General features: G+C 39.8%; 2 protein-coding genes across 3 annotated transcripts; both read left to right on the top strand.

Moving 5' to 3' along the window:
* The first annotated feature begins 2668 nt into the window (after positions 1 to 2668).
* On the top strand, positions 2669 to 17879 carry LOC122641120 (mitochondrial import inner membrane translocase subunit TIM14-1-like). 2 transcript variants are annotated; one of them, XM_043834442.1, is made up of 4 exons: positions 15173 to 15375; positions 15555 to 15613; positions 17064 to 17242; positions 17581 to 17879. In XM_043834442.1, the coding sequence occupies exons 2-4, from the start codon at positions 15611 to 15613 to the stop codon at positions 17735 to 17737; spliced, it is 339 nt and encodes a 112-aa protein (XP_043690377.1). In that variant the 5' UTR covers positions 15173 to 15375; positions 15555 to 15610; the 3' UTR covers positions 17738 to 17879. The 2 variants fall into 2 exon arrangements, with proteins under 2 accessions (XP_043690378.1, XP_043690377.1); XM_043834443.1 differs by lacking the exons at positions 15173 to 15375; positions 15555 to 15613 and adding an exon at positions 2669 to 2673.
* Positions 9650 to 12888, top strand: LOC122641119. The gene is made up of 4 exons (XM_043834441.1): positions 9650 to 9712; positions 11924 to 12149; positions 12282 to 12402; positions 12615 to 12888. The coding sequence occupies exons 2-4, from the start codon at positions 11961 to 11963 to the stop codon at positions 12788 to 12790; spliced, it is 486 nt and encodes a 161-aa protein (XP_043690376.1). The 5' UTR covers positions 9650 to 9712; positions 11924 to 11960; the 3' UTR covers positions 12791 to 12888.
* Positions 17880 to 25401: the final 7522 nt, after the last annotated feature.

Genomic DNA, 25401 nt, shown 5'->3' with positions numbered 1-25401 from the left:
CCTATATGGATTTGTAATTAATTAATTAATTAGCATCTTCATCACTCAAACTTCTCCAACTTGCAAGATCGTGTGGGGAGTGCGACCTCTCCCCCAAGTTAATTGTTTTCTTCTCTTCTTTTTATTTTTATTTCATTTTAGTATTTTAAATTGTTTCTCATTCTCAACTTTGATTGGGTTTTATCCTAGGCAAATTAGGTCCTTAGTTTTTAGGTTCATTCTATTTATAATTCAATATTTTCCGTATCTAGATGGATGTTTAGGACGTCAATTTCCGTAGATGCATGTGTTAGGACCGTAGTTTAGCTTAATCTATCACTTGTTACACTTTCGCCTTACGTGAGAAAGGAAAAATAGAGTGCCTACATCTCCCTGTGTTCGACCCGTACGCTTACGGCATTTTTTTAACTCAAACACACACCAAGCTCATTTAAGAGAGATATGAGCCATACGATTTTGACAGTAGCATTAGCTATAGCTCGATATTTTGATTCAGTGGAGGAGTGTGCAATTGTGGATTGCTTTCTGGCGGACCATGAAATCAGATTATCACCTAGGAATATTGTGAACCCACCTGTTGACTTCCTGTCATCCGAACAACCTGCCAATCTGTATCACTGTAGGCCACTAGGCGTTGGGGCTTTGTATTTGAGATTAGCAAGTCATGGTTTATAACGTCTCTTTGAGGTATCTCAGAATTCTTTTGACAGCCTGCCAATGCTCATCAGTTGGCAATTTTAAAAATTGACATACATTGTTAACCGAGTAGGATAACTCAGGCCTTGTCAATGTAACATACTGTAGAGCTCCCACTGTACTTCGATAAAGCGTTGGATCAAATAGAGGAGTGCCAATAGAAATAGAGAGCTTAGTTGATAGTGCCATGGGAGTGTGAGCTGGTTTAACCCCATCCATATTTGTTTTCTTCAGCAGATCAACAATATATTTTTGCTGAGAAAGTAATAGCCCTTGGGGATGCCGTAGGACCTCTATACCCAGAAAATAATGGAGTTCACCTAAATCTCGAATTGCAAACTCCTTGTGTGCATCAATTGTTTTCTGAAGGAGTATAGAGTCAGAACCGGTGATGTCAATGTCATCTACACAAAACCAGAATATAAATCTTGTGTATCCCCTGCTGTAGAATAAACAAGCTTGTATCGGTTTTAGAGCCTTCAAAACCTAATGAGACCAGGTAATTGCTTAGGCACTGAAACCAAGCTCTTGGAGCTTGTTTTAAGCCATACAAGGACTTGTGTAGCTTGCAGATACAATTTGGCTTTTCCAGATCTGTGAATCCTTGAGGTTGGCTCATATAAACATCTTCGCTCAATGTGCCATTTAGGAAGGCATTGATTACATCAAGTTGTCGCAATTTCCAGTTGTTTGTAGTAGCCAAGGATAGCATTGTCCTCACAGTTGTGGGCTTCACACCAGGACTGAATGTTTTGATGTAACCAATTCCTTCCTGTTGATTGTACCCTGTTGCTACTAGGCGGGCCTTGTATCGCTCAATTGAGCCATCAGCTTTCCTTTTGATTCAAAACACCCATTTTCTGCCCACCACATTTTTGAACTGGGTTGGAGGAACTAAGCTCCATGTTCCATTTGTTAAAAGTGCATTGAACTTCAGTAACATTGCATCTCTCCAATGACCATATTTATTTGCTTCTGTAACTGAAGTAGGTTCCTTCTCCGAGTGTGACTCAATCAAATGAGCCGAAGGTAATGGGTACCTTGTTGAAGGTCTTGGATTGGTTCGGAGCTGCATTGGGTGAGTGCGTTGTAGTGCCTCATTTTGAGTGAAAATTATAGATGGCGGAGGATGAGGAGATGGAATAACACCAATGGGTAAAACCGGTGATGGTGGTGAAGAATTTCCTTGAGCATGGGTACCTGCATCACTAATTACAAGATCTGACACATCAATGTTTGTTAATGGGGTTGGGAGAATATTAGCATTGGAATGAGAAATGGGATTGGGTTGACTAGTAGTGATTAATGGTGGTGGGGACTATGCTTGTGTTGTACCTGTGACAGTGCCAATGGATCCAAGAGCGCTTGATGATGATGTATCAGATAAAGTCACAGTCAGCCATGGTGATGATGGTGAGACACATGTATGAGATGGTAGTAATGGGTTACCAAAGGAAAAAAGATCCTCAATGAAATTGGCATGGCGGGCGATATAAATGCGACCTATGGAAATATCTAGGCAACGATATCCAAGCTGTAGAGGACTGTATCCCAAGAAAACACAAGTTGTAGACTTAAGTGCAAACTTGTGTGAGTTATATGGGCGTAGGAGAGGAAAGACAATGCAGCCAAAAACTTTGAGGAATGTATAATCTGGTTTGGTGTTATATAATCTTTGGAAAGGGGATAGGTTATGGAGAACCACTATTGGGAGCCTATTTATCAAAAACATTGTGGTTTTGAATGCATAGGTCCAGTAGTTTAAAGGCATTGATGCATGAGCCAGTAATGACAAACCCGTATCAACAATATGTCTGAGTTTTCTTTCGGCTGCACCGTTTTGCTCATGAGTATAAGGACAAGAAACTCCATGAATAATCCCACATTTTTTGAAGATATTGATTCAACTTTCTATATTCCCCACCCCAATCGGACTGAAAGGCTTTTATAGAACGAGAAAATTGCTTTTCTACCATGGTTTTGAATTGCTCAAAAATGGAAGAAAGCATAGAACGATTTGTAAGTGGGTAGAACCAGGTAAACTTTGAAAAATCATCAATAAATATTAAGAAATAGTGATTGTCAGTAGTTGAAGTGGTAGGTGTTGGCCCCCATACATCACTAAATATTAAATCAAGTGGATTTTCACTTATTGTGCCAGTACTTGGTAAAGATGTCTTGTGAGACTTTCCAAGAAAACATGAACGGTGTTTATTTAAGGAGGATGATGAACACGGCAATGAATGAGTATGTAGCAAATTACGGACTATCCGAGATTGGGGATGACCTAGCCGAGCATGCCATGCGTCTATAATAGCCTGTCGCTTAGTTGGACATTATTAGCGGATGGAGTTGATGATGATTGAAGGCCCTCTAGTCGATACAAAACCATCCTTAAGATGCCCTTGGAGTAGAGGCAGCTTGGTCACCTGATCCTTCACAATAAAATGAAATTGATGAAATTCAAAGAAGCAGTGATTATCTTTGATGAAGTGATGAACAGATAGTAAATTTTTGGTGATTTTTGGGACATGTAATATATTGGAAAATTGAAATAGATTATTGGAGGGAGATAATAGTTTTGAAGAACTAATGTTGCTAATATTCAATCCAACACCATTACCTACACGTAGAACATCATTACCATTGTAGACATTAGAGATTTGCAAGTTTGATAGATCTGGTGTCACGTGGTCTGTAGTAGTAGTGTCTAGAAACTAATCGGCCATTGGATTTGGTGGTGTAGGCAATAGTCCAGCCATGTTTTGCAGTTGGTGATGGAGTAGCAGCAGCATTATTGGATGAATTTGCATAACGGAAAATTAGCGGTTTGCCGTGTGACCCTTTTTTGTGCAAATTTGGCGTCATTCCCTTCGGCGAGTGCCTTGATTGCGCCAACGATTAAAGTTGTTGGCTGTAGGTGTTGGTTGAGGCAGTGGATTATTTGGAAATGTGGATGGAGTAGAAGGTGTGGCAGTGGATTTGGGTGGTAGTTGTGTGAGATGGGCCTCAATTGGCACTTGAAAACTCTTCAGACGGAGTTCATGATTAAGAAGGAGACGATGGAATTCATAAAAGTTCAGAGGTTCTGTCTTTGTAGACAGGGCAGATACAGTATCACTGAAATCCTCTCCAAGGTTGGGAAATGCTATGGCATTGAGTTTTGCATTTCCAAGCGGCTTATTGGCTGCTGCGAATTGGTCTGAGATGATCTTGACTCCACGCAAATAGGTAGCCGCAGATTTGTCTCATATTGATGTGTTTTGCAACTATCTATGCAATTGTAAGACACTAATGTGAGACAGTTTCAAACGAAGTTTGAAGAGCTTGCCAGACTTCTAATGCGATGGAGAGACCAACAACGTATGGAAGGATTTCTGGAGAGAGGCTGGAGATTATCCTCTAGCCGGTCTCATAACAACCTCAATGTGTCCTGGCCGAGGGCCTAGACACCCGAAGTGTTGTAGGCATGGTTTCAAGCAAGCATTAGGACAAACTTATTACGAGCTGATCTTTGCGGACCCATTCAGAGTAAGCTAGGTTGGGGAGTGGAATAGTAGAGCCTGCTGGAATGGTTGTTTCAGTGAGGCACTGTAGGGTGTCGTCAATATAGCCAACGAGTTCTTGGCTGCGCAAGAGAGGAGAAAGTTGTGTTTTTCGTAAGAGGAAATTGTCGGAGTTGAGTTTCAAAGTAAGATGATGATGAAATGAAGGTGCAAGAGCTGAAGAAGAAGTCATCGTTGAAGGGGTTGAAGCAGAAATAGAAGAGGACGATGAACTGCTGGACATTTGAATCTCGTGGATCAGAGCCGAACGACTGATACCATGTTAAGAATAGAGAAGATGGAATTCTGTGGAATCTCGCATACCCTTCAATGGGTTGCGGTGGTTCTATATAGTCTTCATTTAAATTTGAAAAACTATCTGTTACAAGTAGATAACTTCAATCAATTGTAGATTAGCTACAACAGCTGGATAATATTTTGAACTAGTCAAACAAAGATTTAAAATTTGAAATACAAACAAACCCATAACCGTTTCCTTAACAGGGGTGTCAATCGGTCGGTTTGGTCCAAGTTTGGGTTGGCTTTTTCAATTTCGGTGTGGTTTTTAGGGAAATCGAAACCGAACCAACAAGGAATTTTCGATTTCGGCTCGGTTTCGATTTCGATGCATTTGGTTTCATGTCGGTTTCGGTTTATGATAACAAGTTGATAGCGGTTTGGATTTGGTTCGGTACCGGATTTTTTTAAAACGGGGTGGGTTCGGTTTGTGCCTATTTTCTTCTCTTTCTCTTTTCAACTACATAAAATATTTCATTAGCCCCACATTTAAAAAAAGGAGATCAATGGAAGAAGCATTGTTACAAATCAATTTCCCTATTTTCATAGCCTCATACTCATTGATTTGTAACAATTCCCCTTACAACCATAAATTTGCTCTGTAATATTGAAAACAATTCAATTATTCATAACATTATACTCATTGATTTTTTTATCGGTTTCATTCGGTTCGATTTTTGGTTTGTTATCGGTCGGCCTGGTGCAGTCTGATTTTCAACCGGTTCCATCATACCCCAGTCCAATATTGGATTGGTTCGGTTCAGTCCAGGTTTTTTTGATCAATTTTAACGGTTCGTGCTAGGTTTTGACGCCCTTAGGTGTAGGTGTGTTGTAGCTTCATGTAAAAGTTTAGATCCTTATGCCTATTTGTTTAGGGGGTTTAGTAGGAATATTCTTACTACAAGGCTGAACAGTCAAGAAAATGGAATAATTCACTTCCCCTTTGGGTTCATAAATACCCTCTTAGGTTTTTGTATTTTCTAAAATACCCTTTAAGACCCCATTTCCTTGGCTGCTAGCCTTATAGCAGGAATGAGTGTAAGTGGGATTTTGGGGGGATGGGACCCACATGGCCACATGGTAATGGGGTATGGGACAGGAATAGGAAAGTTCACTTTACCTGTTTACCATGACTTTTCCATTCCAATATACGTTTGGTTGCTCACTTGCTCTATGTGCGGAGAATGTTCCAGGGAGTGCGTTGGAGATAGGTCAGTTGAGAGAGAGAGAGAGAGAGAGAGAGCATGGAAGATCAATGGGGGAGAAGGTAGAACTGTAGGGCTGTAAACGGATCGGGTTCGGCTCGGAGAGTGTTATATCCGCATCCGCATCCGATTAGCTATCGGATGGATTCGGATAGTGCTAAACAGATACGGACACGGATACAAATCGGATATTTTATCCATTTACATGTAAATATAGCTTTTTGGTTAGGTATAGCCTATCCGTATCCGCATCCGTTTAGCTTTCAGACGGATTCGGATAGTGCTAAACGGATACGGACACGGATACGAAAACGGACTTCGGCTATTCATTTACACCCCTAGGTAGAAGGGGCAGGGGCGAAGAAGCCAGTGGAGTCCACTTTGGAGCAGAGAACACACCAGCAGCTAGTCTATATCTCATTAATTGCTCACAAAAAAGAATTTATAGTATTTTTCCATGTTGCGAACAGTTAAAACAAAATAAGATTCCATAATAGAGTACTAATCACAAATTTTCCTAAAGTATCAAACCATGACCTAAAATCAGGAAGATTTTCGAAGATAATCACTCATTTCTTGGTATGAATATATGGAAGACGACAGTTGAGGGAATGTGTTGCAGCGATTGGAAATATCTTCAAAAATATCACCAATATCATGGGATGAAGATGACACAGTTAGATTGTTTAACCTACTGCAGTTTTTCTCTCTAAGCTGTTCAAAGAGGTTCTTGAAAAACAACAAATCCGCCATAAAATAGTGGTTTTTCATATCGTTTCTAGAGCTGATGGAACGCGTTAAATCAAACCCTTTGACCTATCCTATACTAGACTGGAACAATCTAACACCCATACACTATATGGAGCTCCATTAAACACATAACACAGGAAAAAAAAATCCTCTCCAATTCCCCAAAAGTGCAGTGGGGTGTAGTTTCGGGGTGGAGATGTCGACCCTGGCAGGCGTGACATCCAATGGTATTGGGTTCTAGAAGAAAGAAAAAAAAAACTAAGGCAGTGCAACTTGGACTGTTGGATGTCGCGCCTGCCAAGTGTCGACCTCTCCACCCTGAACTGCACTACACCATGGGGAATTTGATAACACACATCTGTTTTCCATCAGAACCCATCATCATCGTTCATTAATTCTGTTTCTTCCGCTTCATAATCATCAGAAAAATAATCCTCTCCAATTCCCTAAAACTATGTAGTGCGGCAATTCAAGGTGGAGATGTTGACACGTTGCAGCTCAGGCATCCAATGGTGCCGAGCTCAAGAAAAAAAACGGAACTCAATGAGCTCAGCCCGTTGGATGTCCGAGCCGCCACGTGTCAGCATCTCCACCTCGAATTGTTGCACTACACAGTTTAGGGAATTGGGGAGGATTAAAATCCTAATCAACACCTACAATAGGGGTACCAACCGGTCGGGCTCGGTCGGGCCTAGCCGGGCCTCACGGAGCTTAAAGCTTGCACTGTGACCGCCCATTCAAGTATTCGGGCCAGGCCTGGTTGGGTTAGGTTGGGTTTCGGGCTATAATTAGATGATGTAATCGATCCTTAACTGGGCCTTAAACGGTGCAAAAATGGGCTATGGGCCTGTTTAAATATAAACAGGCTTTAAACGGTGTAGCCCATTAAAATTGAATATTTTTATGTTACAAAGAGGTGTACCATTTTGCCACCTCTTTTCTGTCTTTTCCCATTAAAATTGAATATTCTAACCGTTCGATGATGGCCAAGTCATTAGAAATAGGCTGAAATAGTGCAACTTGTGTTGACCGATGTCCCATGATATAAATTTAAGCTACCAAATATCATAAAAATATACCCAATACATTAGGCCCAGCCCAACAGAAAGCTAATGTCATAAACAGATTTAGGCAAATAAATCAAACAGGGCCCAAGCCCATAGAAAAGTTTACAACTGAAAGGGTTGGACTAGGTTGAGCGCCCGACAGACTAGGACCCTACATCGGGACCGCCCGGTTAGTAAACGTGTTGGGCTCAAGCCCGACACGTTTAGCAAACGGTCTAGCCAGGCCGAGCTTTAGTCGGGCGGGCTTGGTCGATTCTATTGGACTGGGCCTGGAATTGACACCCCTAACCTACAACATCAAAGGAGTCATCTTTACTATATGTATTCTTCAAGTTGATATCTGCATTCTTTTACTCACTAAGAAAAGATACCAATGGAGATTTGAATGTCGCAGAGATTAAAGTGTGGAAGCTTGTTAGTTGTTAAAGAGAGTCTTGCGTCTCTTGGAGAAAGTCCAACTCTTCTTTTTTGTTTTGTCATCTCAATCATCATCTACCATCTCTCCATTCTCCTCGTTTATGGTGATCTCAGATGAGAAACGATGTGGTGTGCGAATGAAGCAAGCAAAATAACAAATCCGACTTAGGGTTTCAAGAACGATGAGAATTGGTTTTTTTTTAACACATGTGCTAGGTACACCGTAGTCTGTATTCCCTCTTCTTTCGCTCACAATTCTCGAGTCTCCATTGGAAACATGCAACTACTAAATACCCTTCTCTGTGTACACTGTGTTGCACTTTTAAATATGGGAGAAGGGTCTCTTATTGGTGAAGCCTGATTTGATCTAGAAAGTGCGGTTGAAATCTTCGGAGGGTCATTTCGGTCTTGAAACAACCTCGGAATGTCAAAAAATGGAGGGATTGAGTTGTGTTGGATTCGTCGAGATCTTCAAAATGAGTACTTTTGAGCCATATGTTATATTTTGGTCCGGTCTTGTATTTTTTGGTAATTTTTGGATCAGGGGCACTTTTGTACTTTCTGGGGTTAGGACTTCCCTATATATAATGTTCTTATCTCTTTGAGATAGGGTTACAAGGATTTGTAACATTTCTAAAGAATAATAGTGAAACCTGTTCTACTGCTCGACCATGGATGTAGCTTCCATCTTGGGGGTGAACCACGTAAATCTCTATATTGTGCGTTGTGTGCTCTCTCTCTATTTTCGTTTTTCTTCTGCAAATTGTCATTCTGGACGTTGTTTTCTTAACAGAGTCAATATGCTAGTGTTATACTATAAGCTTGCACCTTATGTGTCTTTCTATCTCTCTCCCCTCCCCTCCCCTCCTTGAAATGATTCCCTTACACCTCTAAGAGAAGAAGAGAGAGATAAACATTTAATGTTCTTATCTCTTTGAGATAGGGTTACGAGGATTTGTAACATTTCTAAAGAATAATAGTGAAACCTGTTCTACTGCTCGACCATGGATGTAGCTTCCATCTTGGGGGTGAACCACATAAATCTCTATATTGTGCGTTGTGTGCTCTCTCTATTTTCGTTTTTCTTCTACAAATTGTCATTCTGGACGTTGTTTTCTTAACAGAGTCAATATGCTAGTGTTATACTATAAGCTTGCACCTTATGTGTCTTTCTATCTCTCTCCCCTCCCCTCCCCTCCCCTCCCCTCCCCTCCTTGAAATGATTCCCTTACACCTCTAAGAGAAGAAGAGAGAGATAAACATTTAAGGTCCTAACTTACAATATACCACTAAGCATACCCAGCATTTTTCCTATATGTTTTTCCTGACAAGAGACAAACACTTATTGCAAGTTGAGGGTAAGTATTTCATCAAAACAACAAAGTTGAGGGTAAATATACCATTATAAATAATTCATAAAACCCCATTTGCTAGAAAGGTTTTTGTGCTCTTTTTCAGTTTTCCCTCCTACCTTTATCCTATCCTTCACTGGGAGGAAGGGCAGAAAAATAAAGAACGGAGCATCAAAGTCTCCTTTTCTGTTGCTGGTTTCTCCAATCTACAGTGAAAACTCTCGATTTTTGTTCTCAAAGACTAGTCGAGAAGATGCATTTTATCATGGCTAAACTGATTTTTTTTTTTTAATTTTTAATTTTTTTATTTCTCAGTGCATTTGGGGTAAGTGCAAGAGGGCTCTCCGGTCTCCACTCGCACTCGGCTACCAGATTCAGCCCAGGTCACTCACTCTCTCTGGATTATTAATTTTGAAGTCGTAGGAATCAGGGCTTTGTGTTCACTGTTATTTGGTTGGTGGAGAAATGTAATCCAACCCAAACCTCACTGTGTTTTCTGAAAGAGATATTGATTTATGAATTGATGGTGAGATGCATAAGTTTTCTAATCTAGTATTTGGAGTACAAGATGGGTCTTTTGGCCCTAGAGTTGTTATTTAGTGGGCATTGACTCCTTGAATACCAATTGCTTTATAAATTGTGAACGACATAATTTTGCTGACATGTCTGTGTGTATTGATGAATAACTCCATTGAAAATAAGGTCAAGATTTTTCCATCATAATGGTACTGATTTTATTATAGAATGGATTGACATTCTTATATTGTCTCAGTTTCATATCCTACTTGTATGATATGAGTTTCAGGAATCTCCATGGTTGCCACAGTTATTTTACTGTTTTTTACTAGGTTCATCTTCTCAATCCCCTCTTTTTTTGGGGCAGTGTTTGGTATGCATTCTCTGTCGATTTTGCATTCTCTAACGATACAAGCAACTATTTTTATCATCCAAGAATGTGAAATCGACATAGAATGCATACAAAGGCTGCCTCGGTTTCACTCTGACGGGCCACACACATCGAACCGTTTGTACTTTTCTAGTTGCAGCTCGAGACTCATTTTATTCCCATTCTCTATAATCCTGGGTAAAAAGAATGAACATGAAAAAGGGTTTTGAGCGTTTCACCCTGCCCATCTCAATTCTGCAATCTGTCTTAAGTGAAGGTAAAAATTTAAGAGAAAAGTACTGTTTTCATTATCACCATTAAGGATTACTTGTTGCAAAATCAAAATCTTTATTCTTACAATGTCTCTGCACAGGAGGTTTTTTTTTTTTGTTTTTGTTCTGTTTCCATCTTCCCAGTTCTTTGTCCATTGTAGAAGTGTTTTTTTCCCTCCTTGTTTCATAGGCCGAACTATGAGGTGGGTGCAGGAGCTCTGATAATTTTATTTGTGTTTATATTTTCTTATTTTTATGGGCTTTTTGTGCTTGGGTTATTGTTAGAAGAAAGGTGAGAAAACAGAAGAGGAAGAAGAAGAAAAATAAACAATAAACATTTCTTTTTATCAGTCTCACACATTTCTCAGTTATTAACTTATTTTTTTTGACAGAGCATATTCAATGGTTGGACTATTAAAACATAAAGGTGAAAAGGGAGCCGAGATGTGTTCTTTGGTTTTCCTCTGTTTTGAGTATTCGTTTTTTGTCCACCTCAATTATCTTGACCATGCATTCCTTACAAGAAATGGTTTTTTTTTTTGGTATCATGATAGGGATATTGGTTTTACTGTTGCTTTGTAAGAAAATCCTCAGACTTTGAATAATTGGGATACTTTAAGAACTGGTATGTTTTGTTATGAAAGCTTTACCATCCATTTAAATCCTTTTACAATTACTTTAAGCCTTCCTTATTGATCTAGATATAGTTTTTCAACTTGAACAACTTGCATTTTAGGTATGCCTATTCAGAAGTGCCAAAGAGAAAAGAAATTAGTAATATCATTATATACATTTATATGAATTTCTTGATCTTAACTTCCTTATTTTTTTAAGCTGTCTTTATCTCTCTTAATAAAAATTCTCATTGTATTGGCCGCAATGAGATTATTATCATTTCCCCCCTTTTTATGTCATAGTTTCACATCTTTTTTTTCCTTTTTTATTAGTTTAACCATAAGTAGCTTTTATTTTAGTACTGAGTTCCTTTTTGTGTTATGATAAAAAATGATGTTGTTCTACATTGCAAGTGGTTAAAGCAAGTGAAGTCTCTTGCATTGCTTTTGCAGGTAGTTTAAGATAATATGAAAAACTAATCTAATTTACTAGAGATGGCTAAAAGTTTGCTGCCTGGTCCCCTATGCCGATGAGGTGTACTTTTGGGTGCATAGAACTATGATGGAAGTATTAAATAATTGGGGCTAACATCAGCTCAGGTTTGAAGACCAAAGTCACAAAAATGCAGTTTTTTGAAAATTTTTTGAGAAACCTTTGAAAGGGAAGGACTGAATTGTACTCAACACAAGCAACTATCCCTTGTAGAAGTTTCTGTCAATTTCATCTAGGTCAACTACTAATTTTCATCTTGTTTTAGTCTATTTGCTGATGAAATATTGAAATTGATTAGAATTTAGGTAGATTTGGATTTTTTTTTGCAGATTGCTGCACAGGTAGCGGACACTGTAAAAAGAGAGAATGGATAGGGAGGAACCTTTAACGGTCATTTGCACAGTTGTAGCTATAGATCCCACCAGCTTCTGCTATAGAGTATGCTCTGTTTGTGATAAGACACTCCCCGATAAGGGCCCTTCTCTGTGCCAATTCTGCAATATGAAGGGCTTCATCGCAGGCTCCTCTGATTTCGAACGCCTCTATCGTGTTCTTGTTGAGTATCTCAATTTCTAGAACTTCTTTTGGCCTCTCTGTTCCATTTTTAGATATTAAAATCTAATGAAGAAACCTTCTGTTTTGTTTCATCAATCATCGGCAATGAACAATTGGGCACCTATTTAGCAGCTGTCCGTCGCAACGGAGAACAAGGTTTTTGTTGTGATATGCTTTGATAGGGCAGCTCGAGTTCTGTTTGGTTGCTCTGCTGATGAATTCTTCGAGTTCAGCAAGCTAAACCCTCTTTCAGGTTGGTTTTATACTTGTTGGAACATGGACATAGTGAATATAATATTTTCAATTTTTAAATACTGAAATCAGAGAGTCTAGAAACAGCCTCTCTGCGAAAGCAGGGGTAAGGCTGCGTACATTATAACTCTCCCTAGACCCCGCAGCGACAGGAGTCTCTTGCACTGGGTACGTCCTTTATTATCCTAACTGTGGGTTTGTTGGTATGTTTAGCTGTGGCAGCAGGCAAGGTACTAGAGGGAGAGATGTTCCAGATGACACTATCCAAACCAAAGAATGGCAATGCCCAGTATCTCCGAGTTGTGTCTGTCTTTCCTCTGCGCTCAGACTTTTCCCCAGCAATCAACACCTTGAAGAAACTATATGGTGTTGGTGGGAGTTCCTCCTGAATCTAGAGTCTAGCTTTTAGCGATACCTCCGTAAACCATGTCTTGAAAGTTGGAACCATACTTGTTAGAAAAGATAACTGGTGAAGAAATGTCAGCCACTTGACTTCCTAGTTCTACTAGTTGCCCTTGTGTTGTGTCCATCTCTTCAGCATCTTCAGGGCAGCACTAGGCTATGTTGGGACCATGTGACCAGCATCACAGGGCTGTTAATTACAGCAGATTCTTCTTAATCAGTGAAGAAAAACAGTTGATACAAATAACCTATTAAGGGTTGCCCTAAAATACATAAGAGAGAGAGAGAGAGAGAGAGAGAGATGCTTACATTGATATTACCCTGCATGTAATTTTCCATTGGTACTGGAATCTGTGAAACACTATGTAGACAGTTTTAAACCTAGGATGACCCCTGCAGCTGAAGCAACATATGATTCCTGAACCAAGTTATGGAATCATATGTTATTCAGGGCTTAACACTTGAAACATGACTCCATGACTTTATGCTTCCGATTAAAGTTGGTTCTGGTTAGGTTATGTACCTTGGAAGGGGTTAGGCACTTAGTCCACTGAGCTCACTTGATTTTTCAATTTGCTTCATGTTACTCATTCTTTAATAATTTATGAACCAACTGTCTTAGTTGTTTCCGTATTGTGCAAAACATTAGTGAGATTAATATGGATTCCTTAAATCATAAATTAAGACATAAAACCTTTTTTCAAACCACCCAATCAACATTAGTGTGCATGGTCTGAGGGTGATAAAATGAGATGTCTATAGAATTTTAAAGCATTAATCAATTGTCTTTAAATTTCTTTAAAATGATCGCGTTGTGATCTAAGTCCAAAAAAAGCGCAATTTTAAGGGAAAAGTATCTCCTCTAGTTCCTTGCCCAGCCTAATTCCCCCAATGACTGTAATAAGGGGGGTAGACCCAACTCGAGCAGTGTGTTCGGGCAAGGATAGGTGGTCATTGCCACCCCCCCCTCTTATTATTATAGGCACTAGGGAACTGGGCTGGATAGGGAACTGGAGGGGACAAAGATCCCAATTTTAAACCTTGAAAATGGAAACTTGGAAAGGGATGGATCAAGTCCTGATTAGTTGGTGCCTAATTTAGCTTCTCTTTGATCAGATACGGACCTTTTTACCCATTGGTTCATATTCTTAAAAGGATCTCATTCTTCTTCTCCCTCCCTCTACTGCCAAAGAGTTTGTCTTCTAGTCATTAAACTGTTTACTTTGTACTAGGGGTGTCAAAACCTAGGCCAAACTAATAAAATCGATCGAAAAATCCAGATTGAGCTGAATCGATTATAATTGAACTGGTTTTAGACTGTGGTATGATGGGATTGACCGAAAATCAGATCGCACCAAACCGAATGAAATCAATAAAAAAATCATTGAGTATGATGAGGTTATGAATAAGTGAATTGATTATCCATTGATTTCAATAAGAGATAGAAGATTTCAGGTTGTAAGGGAAATTGTTACAAATCAATGAGTAATGAGTAGGAGGTTATGAATAGGAAAATTGATTTGTAACAATACTTCCATTGATTTCCTTGTTTACTAGACAAAATTAGTTAAACATTTAAATGAATGATTTGATAGTAGAATTCATTTTATCATTTCAATATTAGTAATCTTTTTACTTATTAGTTATCCATTTATTTTAATGCTAGTTATCTTCATCTTACAATGATAAACGCTTATTTGATTTGTAACAATGAAATTTAATATTAGTTATCTTTCACAATTTATTCCCCTTTGTTCTGATTACAACATGAATACATCAAATTAATTTTCCTATTCTTTGTTTACTTGTGCGACTTGGGGAAGATGATTTAAATTGTTTTTACCGAATTTTTCCTCACGACATATTATAAATGTAAGATTTAATTGCACTTCAAGTCCGAAAACAAAAAAATCTAAATCGACATTAAACAGATATCAAAAAACTGAAATAAATCAAAATTGTATCGAATCAAAACCGAAACCAACCGAAATCCGAAGTTCCTTATTGATTTGGTTTTGGTTTCACTTATTCCTAGACCGACACCGATTCAACCTGACAAAAATCAGGCCACACCGACTGTTTGACAACCCTACTCTAATCTCACAAAGCAGGGTTTTAAGAATCGGGAATGGGATCGGTCAGTCGGCCGATTCGAATCCGACTCTGTACCTGAAAAGGCCGCTGTTCAATTTCCTCCTCTCATCTATATTCTATAGTCCTCTAAAACAAAGGTTCCTAAATGGAGGGTTTTATATAATACACAAAGAAATGGACGATGAAGATTCAAATATCCATCCATGTAATAATATAGACGGTTCAGATTTAACATTGCCTAATTGTCCGAAATACGAATTTGCCATTGCACCTTCTAGATTTCAGACCGCCGCCGTCTTAGGTCGGTATTCTGGTTGTCTTGGGGCGGAAGATTAAAGAGCTCTAAACCTTTTAAACATAAAAACCATTACGAGATAAAGTTTTTGAGACAAAACCCAGATTTTTTTTTTCTCTGTTTATCTTCTCATTAAAGAAGAATCGTATTTTTTCTTTTCAATCTGAAGGCGTCTGTGATCATGTAAGATTTCTCCCTCTCACGATTTCTGAGCTCGATTTTCATTCTTTAGGGTTCCATAACTATTCGGGAGTTGTTGGTGGAGATCATTTTATGTTACTTCAAGTCGAATAGGGTTCACTAGATAAACCATTTGGTTTTCTTGCTAACAGTGTTTCTGATTTTTGTTTTTTGCGTTGCAGATACTCAGTGTTGATAGTTTGAAGCTTTACTTTTGCGGAACGATTGACTAGCTTTGATGGTAAGGCCATTCCTGTTCTTGGGTCTCTCTCTGTTTGTTGGCTGGTTCTTTTGCCTCTTAGTTTCCTATTTACACGAGTAGTCTATTGTGGGAATTTCTTATTTCCAGAAAATTCAACTTCTGGTATTTTGTAAGAACTGTTAGATTTTATCTGAAATTAATGAATGCAATCAAATTGTAAACCCACCCCCCCCCCCCCTAAAAAAAAAAATTTAAGAACTGTGGTGTTGTTACTTCAATTGTAGATGCTAGGATAATTGAACTTAACGCTCTTTAGTTCATATTTCTTTTTAGATTAAGGTGCCTTAAAATTTTAAAGATTTGAAGAGGACTTAGAACTTCATGTTGGTTTTATTCAATTTCAACACGGACACTCACTGATTTGGGGCAGAACAACGTCTAACAAGTGATATTATGGTGGAAATTCAGTCCAAGACCACATTCTTCTACAAAAGTACTGCTTAACCTAATACATAGTTGAATATCAAGGTGTGATTCAATAGAAATTGGTACATAGTTGAATGTCAAGGTGTGATTCAATAGAAATTGGTGAAGTGGGGAAACCCGCGTTCAATGTTAGTAACATAAGATTTGAGAAATAGATTCTGTGATGTTAAAGATGATGGAAATCTAGAACGATGAGTATGATGGTGTTTTTGGGGAGGTCTAATGAACTCCTCCTTGTGGAAAGATCAAAAGTGCTTGTGCATTAATTTAAGACTCTGAGCTATGTCCTGTGGTGGATTGATCTTACAGAAATGTGTAGTAGTATTTTAAAAATTGCAGGAAGTTCTTAGACTACAATTGTGCATGACTTGGGGAAAAGTGTTTTGTGTGGCCCCTTTTAAGAAGGGTTTCCAAAAGGGTCCACTATTTTGAGCCATGTGAACAGTGCTGTTGCAGTTTCATCTGTTAGATAGAGAGGATGTGATTTGGGTTAGTCATATGTCAAATTTCATACTTAAATTCAATCAAACTCCTATTTATGCCCATGCACGTCTTTGTAATCCAACCGCTACTATGCACTCTCCCAAAGTCCTGAAATTTCAAAGTTAAATTTTGCCATTTGGCGAAATTTATTTGGCTGAAACTTGACATGTGAACAGGGGACTTAGGGGTCTACCTATCCACAAATTTGGGTCCCAACTCCTGCCTGATTTTTATTGTGGAAGATTTTTAGGACTATTTAGAGGAAATGTTTCCTAAATGGACCGTGTAGGAAAATTACCCCAAATAACATATACCATGCCTATTCGAAGTACAAAGTTGACATGTCCATGTAAAATGGCTTCTGACCAGTAATAAGAGTGTAGTCTCAATGACCATTTATGTTCAAGTCTGCCAAACTTTGTTGGTAGAACAGTTCTTTGGATAGAAGACTGTTTTTGATTTTGTGGCAGCGTCAAGCAATTTGGCTTCTCATCTTCTTCCTAATTGTTTTTGTGTCCAGACGACTCCAATTGTAGCTGGTGTTTCAGTAGCAGCTGCTGCTTTGGGAGGCAGATACTTGATCCAGGCATGGCAAGCATTCAAAGCCCGTCCTGTTGTACCCCGGGTGAGAAGATTCTATGAGGGTGGATTTGAGCAGATGATGACTAGACGAGAAGCTGCATTAATACTTGGCATCAGGTAGTATTCTGTTTTCACGGAACTCCTCTTGAACTATTTCTTTCGTAGGAGCACTTGAATCAGGAACAAAGAATAGGAAAAAGCTGAAGGGACACAAATCAATCACCCCCCCCCCCCCCTTTGAATGCTTTCATATTTGATAGTTAGAATCACTGAAGTAAGGATTCTGAAGGAATATGGTCATAATGCTATGTGTCTACTGTGGATTGGGAACTTGAAAATGTTCTAGGGTAAGATCCCAGTTGAACAGTGGACAACATAGGTAGCTTATTGCACGTTCTTTTAGAATCAATACAAATTCTCATTGCTTATGGAAAATCAATTTATCCTGGTTTCAGAGAACATGCTGCCATGGAGAAGATCAAGGAGGCTCATAGGAGAGTGATGATGGCCAACCATCCAGACAGTGGTGGGAACAAGTATCTTGCTCAAAAAATAAACGAAGCCAAGGATGTCATGATGGGGCGAACAAAGGGTAGTGATTCTGCATTGTAGAATAATGTGGTGGAGGCTGATTATGTAATCTGATTTTGTTCTATTATTGCACAAAATTTTTGTAACAGGTGACTGCTGTAATAAACTATTTTTTAAGGGATGTCTTTCATCTCTATATGAGTGAAGAAAAAGAATTGTTTCCGAAACTGTGTTTCTTTCTGAGTTCTAATATTCTTGTAGATTGGTTTACAGGAGGCTGGATTTGGAAACAGAATTTCTTCATTCCAAGCCGTGAGGTTTGGCTTTTTAGTTTATGTAGATCTTTAGATAAATCTTTGAGAGTATGGACCCCTAAATGATGGTTGACAAATCGTATATGATCACTTTTGGATCCTGCAAAATTTTGAGTTTGCGTCGTTGCTCTAATCTCATGCTTAAATTAACTGTTTGGAGTATAGCAACCTTGACAAACCTTTTTATTAACAAGTTTTGTCTGTGTCTACCTATTATGGTTCTCTTTCAATGTGTAGTTTTTTTTTTTGGATAGGTAGACCTCAAGGAGATTTGAACTCGTGACCTTGGGGTTCTCTCAATGTGTAGTTGATTGTGTATGTGTAAGGTTTATGTCAAGACTTGGTTCAGGTAATTGGATTTGAAATAGGTTTGCAAAATTATGAGACTGATACATTCGAAGCTGTCAAGGCCTTGCCTAGGCATCAAGGTACTGCAAGAGGGGCAGTGCTTACCTAGGTATCAGTCACCTAGTTTTACAAAATGGCAGTGTCCTTGGATATCTCTAGATGAAAAGAAGGTTTGGCCATTGTGGACCTTAATTCCTTTTCAACAATCTATCTAGTCCACATGGGTGTAACTCTGCCATTGTTCCATGCTTTGTTTTTAAAAATTGTGGACTAAACCAGTGGTTGAACTAAAAAATTTCGGCATTCAAAAGACATACAGAACCTTCAGAGTCTTGATTGTAGTAGCTTGATCCAAGTCAATCCCTGCATCATGGCTTGCCATTGCTTCCATGAATTAGATATTTTGTTTGAAAAGTATTCACTTGTCTTCCTGCCTTGATCAATTTGGGTAGAGAATCACATAAAAATCCTTCCCCGGTTGATTAGTTGGGATAAGGTTATGATTGTTGTTGTTGTGTTGTTGTAATCACATAAAAATCCTTCCAGCTCCTCCTCCTCAATTTGTTTTGGAAGGCCCATCTGTAATAATCACAAGAAATGTTGGGTTTAACGTTGTTTATCTAGACCGGTTGATGGGTTTGATTCAATGGTCCAATTTGGGTTCATTAGAGTTTTCTAATGCAGTGGGTGTTGGTGGAAAATCCAACACCTACACACAAGGGCACAACGCACGTGGTAGAGCCGTAGAGGTAACGCGGGTGTGCCAGAGCCTTTGACGCAGATCCAAACGGAAATGGAAACGGCCTGTCCCAACTTTCGACCAGGACGAAACGGCCTGTGCTAAATGACTAAACGGTCTGTTCTAAGATGAAACAGCCTGCTCAATCAAGACGAAATGGCCTGTTCTAACTGGAGAAATGGCATGTTCTAAGAGGCCAGAAACGGCCTGTTCTAACTTCTAACCAGGACGAGAATGGGATCCTTCCATGCCTGAGTAGCTCTAAGGTCTTTTGGGTGAAGGCAAATCACGATGGACAAAGTAAGGAAGAAGATTGAAGATCAAATTGCTTACTTGCAGTCAATATCTGATTGGAGTCATTACAACTTGCGAAATCCGACATTGATGAGATTTACAACCTAACGTTTACAATACATCTACTTTAACGGCCGGTTCTAAGATGAAACGGTCTGTTTACAGTAGAACTACTCTACGACCAAATCGCATAATCTCACAGAAATGGATTTGATGAAGCTTCACGACTCTGCCAGCCATGGATTGATGGAACTTGCAACTTGATGTTAATGGTCGCCTTCTGAAACACAGTCCAAAAGACAAGATTGCTGGAGTTGTTTTCCAAGCATCTCCCAAAATCGATCTTGATGAAGCTTCCACAACTCTGCCAGCCACGGACTGATGAAGTTCGCAACTCGATGATGATGGTTGTCTTCTGAAACACGGGCCAAAAGACATGATTGCTGGAGTTACTCTCCAAGCAAGGCCTACATGAATGTCCCTTGAAACACAAGCCAATGAGGCATTGGTGGCTAGAACCCAACTCCAGCAAAAATTACAAAGAAGGATGAAAGATTACATCCTGAAAGATAAAAAGAAAAGGATAAAATAAAGATAAAGTGCAGGGTGTTTTGTTGATTGTGGTGTTTGTCTTTTTTGCTTGGCTTTTGTCTTTTATAGATAGATCCCATAAAGGCTCCCATTTGGTAGTTGCCATAACCGCCGCACTCATGTATCTACAATCCCCTTGTTCCAGTGCCACGTGTCCCTGATTTTGCAGACAACCCCTTCGTGAAGTAATTCCCACTATTGCATCTCCTACTTTTCAGATTGCTACCTAGTGGGATGGGCCCCTTTCCAATAACCAACTACTATGCACTTTTATCTCAGCCTCCCTTCTCACGTTTCAGCCACGAGGTCATGTTCCTTGGCCCACCCTTGGTTGAAAGTGGGAACCAACAGTGCGTGTTTCTTGGCCTACCCTTGGCTGAAAGTGGGAACTATCAATGCCCTTCACAATCCCATTTGAACGAGGCCACACGAGTTCGAGTGGGATTGTGGACATGCCTTTATAGCCTTATGTTCGGTCACAATGGAGATGAGCGGTCACAATGGAGATGAGGGTGAACTAGCCTTGAGGTGGTCCCACTCGAAGTCCCACTTGAATAATCATTTTCGGTCTCAAACTCTCCAAGGAGATGAGAATGAACCAGTCTCGAGGCGGTCTCACTTGAAGTCCCTCTAATAAATGCATTCACTTTATAATCCTCAAGGGCCTTTTCAAGAAACAAACCAGCCTTGTACGTCACAGAGTCCACCATGAATGGTAACGCAAGTGATTCAGGGCTGGGTTCCTTCAACAGATTATCCACACATTCCCCTTCTTCAAGAAAATTTAAATAACTTGCCCTCGCTTGAATGAGATATACTACCCTGGCATAAGGTATAGCAACCGTTGCCAACCAGGGGCAGCAACCACACTCAGGCGCAACTCACGCTTGCAATGGCTCGCTTGCTTCTCTCTCCCAACGTTTTTCTTCGATTTCTTCTCCATGGTATCTGCGGCTGCTACCCTCTGATTCTATAAAAAATGACTTTTCAACCATGTTCCAGATGGGTGATCTCCTCCATGATTCTTTCCTGCAGTCCCTGAAATGGCGGTCTTTGAGTCCCTCTCATGATCATCGTTTCACAAGAAAATAACTGTTTCATGTAGAAAACGTCGAAATCTACAGATCCATGGAATGAGATTTTGTCATAGATGACTGGAGTGTGATATGGCATGCCACATAGAGCACACTTAAAAGACGTTGTGAGGAGCCATGCCTCTTCTCTTAAGAGAGAAAATAAAGATATATTTATCACTCCACGTATGCCCATAAAAAAAAACGGCTAATAGGTTCCTATGAAAGAGGGAGAGATTTTAGGGGTGAGGGAGTTAAGGAAAAATGGGAGTTGTGGGTGGCATGTGGAGGGAATTAGAGGGAGGTAATTTAAGGAGAGAGATGGGAGAGAGAAACGTAGGAAAGTTGGTGGTTTAAGAAAAAATGTAGATAATAGTGGGGGTTAAGGAGTAAGTGGGTAAGACTTGGGATGCAATTATGGTGGTTTTTACCAAACATTTGAAGCGTGCAAGCACACATTTCATGCATGGGATATTGAAATAACCACTTTCCCACTTAAACTGCCCAACCAATGGCAAATTGAATATTGATTTGTTGTTACGGCAGTAAAAATGGAGAAAACGGCCTTTGCACGGCTCCGAGGTCGGTGTCGTTATAGCCGTAGGCACAATGAATCCATGTTCCATCATGGAAAATAAATCTAATTGTACGACATGTGTCACACACAGTCTCCTTAAACGACTCTATTTACCTTTGCTCTTGACCGATTGAAAGTGTTTAGGCTGGCAAAACAAGACTTAACCTAAGGTAGGGTTCAGTTCATTGTTATCTTGATCGGTCAGCTTGACCGAAATAATAATCCATGATCGGTCTCTCTATTTTTTTATTTTTTTTATTTTTTACAGGCAGTTCTTGCAGTTGAAAGTGGCTATGCAGCAAATTTCTGCTGCCCTTGCCCCTTGCTTGGTGTCGAGTAATGGCCGAAGAATAAACTATTGGTCATTCAAAACACCAACAACAAGACTAGTAAATAAACCATGCCCCTGGTTGGTCAATATTGACCAATATCCGGTAAGTTACGGCTTCTCAATGCTCGTTTAGGGACTTGCCCCTTGTTGAACACCTGCGATGCACGATTTGTAAAATTTGCCCCTTGTTGAGCATCTATATTGTCGGCATGTTTTCTTCTTTCTCGAACCATCACAATTTCGCTTTCTGGTGTCCCATCGGGCGTGCCCCAAATGTGTTGGTGGAAAATCCAACACCTACACATAGGGGCGCAACGCACGTAGTGGAGGTAACGCGGGCGTGCCAGAGCCTTTGACGCAGGCCCAAATGAAACTGGAAACGGCCTGTCCCAACTTTTGACCAGGACGAAACGGCCTGTTCTAAGATGAAATGGCCTGCTCGGCCAGGACGAAATGACCTGTTCTAACTTCCAGCCAGGCCAAAACGGCCTGTTCTAACTGGCGAAACGGCATGTTCTAAGAGGCCAGAAATGGCCTGTTCTGACTTCTAACTAGGACGAGAAGGGGATCCTTCCATGCCTGAGTAGCTCTAAGGTCTTTTGGGTGAAGGTAAATCACGATGGACAAAGTAAGGAAGAAGATTGAAGATCAAATTGCTTACTTGCAATCAATATCCGATTGGAGTCATTACAACTTGCGAAATCCGACATTGATGAGATTTACAACCTGACGCTTACAGTACATCTACTTTAACGGTCTGTTCTAAGATGAAACGGTCTGTTTACAGCAGAACTACTCTACGATCAAATTGCATAATCTCACAGTAATGGATTTGATGAAGCTTCACGACTCTACCAGCCATGGATTGATGGAGTTTGCAACTTGATGTTAATGGTCGCCTTCTGAAACATAGGCCAAAAGACAAGATTGCTGGAGTTGTTCTCCAAGCATCTCCCAAAAACGGTCTTGATGAAGCTTCCACAACTCTGCCAGCCGCGGACTGATGAAGTTCGCAACTCGATGATGATGGTTGTCTTCTGAAACACGGGCCAAAAGATATGGTTGCTGGAGTTACTCTCCAAGCAAGGCCTACATGAATGCCCCTTGAAACACAAGCCAATGAGGCATTGATGGTTGGAACCCAACTCCAGCAAAAATTACAAAGAATGATGAAAGATTACATCCTGAAAAATAAAAAGGAAAGGATAAAATAAAGATAAAGTGCAGGGTGTATTGTTGATTGTGGTGTCTGTCTTTTTTGCTTTGCTTTTGTCTTTTATAAATGGATGCCATAAAGGCTCCCATTTGATAGTTGCCATAACCGCCACACCCATGTATCTACAATCCACTTGTTCTAGTGCCATGTGTCTCTGATTTTGCACATAACCCCTTCGTGAAGTAATTCTCACTATTGCATCTCCTACTTTTCAGATTGCTTCCTAGTGGAGTGGGCCCCTTTCCAATAACCAACTACTATGCACTTTTATCTCAGCCTCCCTTCTCACGTTTCAGCCAGGTGGCCATGTTCCTTGGCCCACCCTTGGTTGAAAGTGGGAACCAACAGTGCATGTTTCTTGGCCTACCCTTGGCTGAAAGTGGGAACCAACAGTGGGTGAGAAGTCTTCAAGTGGGTGAAGTCTTTAAGGAATTGGAGTTTTCCAAAATAGTTGAAGAGTGTAGAATCTTTTAAGTAGTGGATTCTTCAAGAAGGTGTGATATCAAGGTTGAGAGAGAGAGAGACAGAGGTGTGTACAAGGGACTTGAGTTTGGGTACTAAATTGCAAAGATTGTACTGTATATCTTCTCTTGTTTTTAATGGAAGATTGAGTCACTTTGTAGATGTAAGCGGTATTGTTGAACCATATAAATATCTTCTCTTTTGTGTGTGCTTGTTTTTCTGGTTTTGCATATACGATTTTGTAAGTCGTACACGAAAATCACCTAATATTGTAGCTGATGTACCTTGGTTTCAAGACGATGAATTATATGATGATCCATCATACTCTAGACTTGCAATGGCAATTGGCAATTGGCATTTGGCAATTTGTTCCCTTTTTGTGTAATCCTCCGTTTGGAAGAGGTCCAAAAGGTTCCACTGTTACTGAATATAATTTACCAATATTTAGGGCCTGACAGGTTCTTGAAGGAATCTAAGGTTGTGTTTGGTATGCATTCTTGGAATACTCACTTCTGAATGCATTCTAAATCTAGAAATTATTTCGAGGATGTATACCAAACACAGCCTAACTCTATTTCTGAGGCACTAAAGACTAAATTTCCTTTGTCCTTGAAAAGATATTTTGATAAATTAATAAATTTAAGAAATTTATTAATAGATAAATAAACACGGGTAGATCATATTCCTATAAGTAGGGTATGGGGGAAGCGAGATATGCATGTGTATCACCGGGCAGGTCCAAGGTGCCCACTGGATAACCTTTAGTCGCAAAGCAATGGGCAGCAACCGTCGCCTTCGAAGTAGCAGTTTTAGTCTTCCAGGCTTTCCAGGTTTAGAGCAGTTGCTTCTCTTTCTTGCTTTTAATATCTTTTCGTGTCTTGTCTTAAGCTGTCAACAAGAGGCGCCATCAGTAGAGTGAGAATGTAATCCCAACCAACTTCTATCTCTGATATGGTTCATGAAATATGACAGCCAAAAACTGTGATTTAAAATTGGGAAGAGAACACTACCCGGGAATGTAGCCTCTGCACCAGCGTGGGGGCAATGAGAGTGCACATGGAGGCTGAATGGTTATTTTACGTGCTCCTGTGTCTTAGTGCATGAACCACACCACTAGTTAACGTTCTTTTACTCTTTAAAATTTATGGCTTCTGAAGTAATACAAATGACATCTTTGGAAATAATGGAGATGATCACAGTTTGAAGGTAAACTAATGGGCAGGGGAGCAAATGATAACGCACGCGAAAGGATCTCGTGTGGGGGGGGGGATTTCCACCTTTCATAAGGGGCGGGACGATCATTTTGCCCCCACTTTACTTGGTGTGAGCAGTACACTCCCCCATGGAGAACTTTTCACCATAATAGATATAGGTGATGAGTAAAAGAATACTAAATATTCAAGCCTTCAAGGCATAGAATTTCTCAATTGACACAGGATGTTCTTTAGATTGAATACCTACATTATATCTGATAAAACGATTTTGGTGTATCCAGAAAAATACCAATCCAACCCAACTCATGAATAAAATAACAGATTTTCTCTAGTCACTTGAAATTACTAGTGAGACAACTGGTGTGGTATAAACGGGACTCCTACAACTCCACCCTCTATCTTGTTTCACAAGTACTTTCAAGCGATTTGTGGGGAATCAGCAATGGATTCGGTTTCTATGGATTCTGATTTAAGCCAGAAATGACGTGAAACAGACCAAAGTTGCTCCCATTGCGACCGCTGTGAGCCAAAAACAGTCCTACGATAAAACGGGGGTAAGGCTGCATACATTATGCTCCTCCAAGTC

The sequence above is a fragment of the Telopea speciosissima genome, chromosome 9, assembly GCF_018873765.1.
Source record: "Telopea speciosissima isolate NSW1024214 ecotype Mountain lineage chromosome 9, Tspe_v1, whole genome shotgun sequence".
NCBI lineage: Eukaryota > Viridiplantae > Streptophyta > Magnoliopsida > Proteales > Proteaceae > Telopea > Telopea speciosissima.
This window is presented reverse-complemented; position numbering and strand designations above follow the sequence as displayed.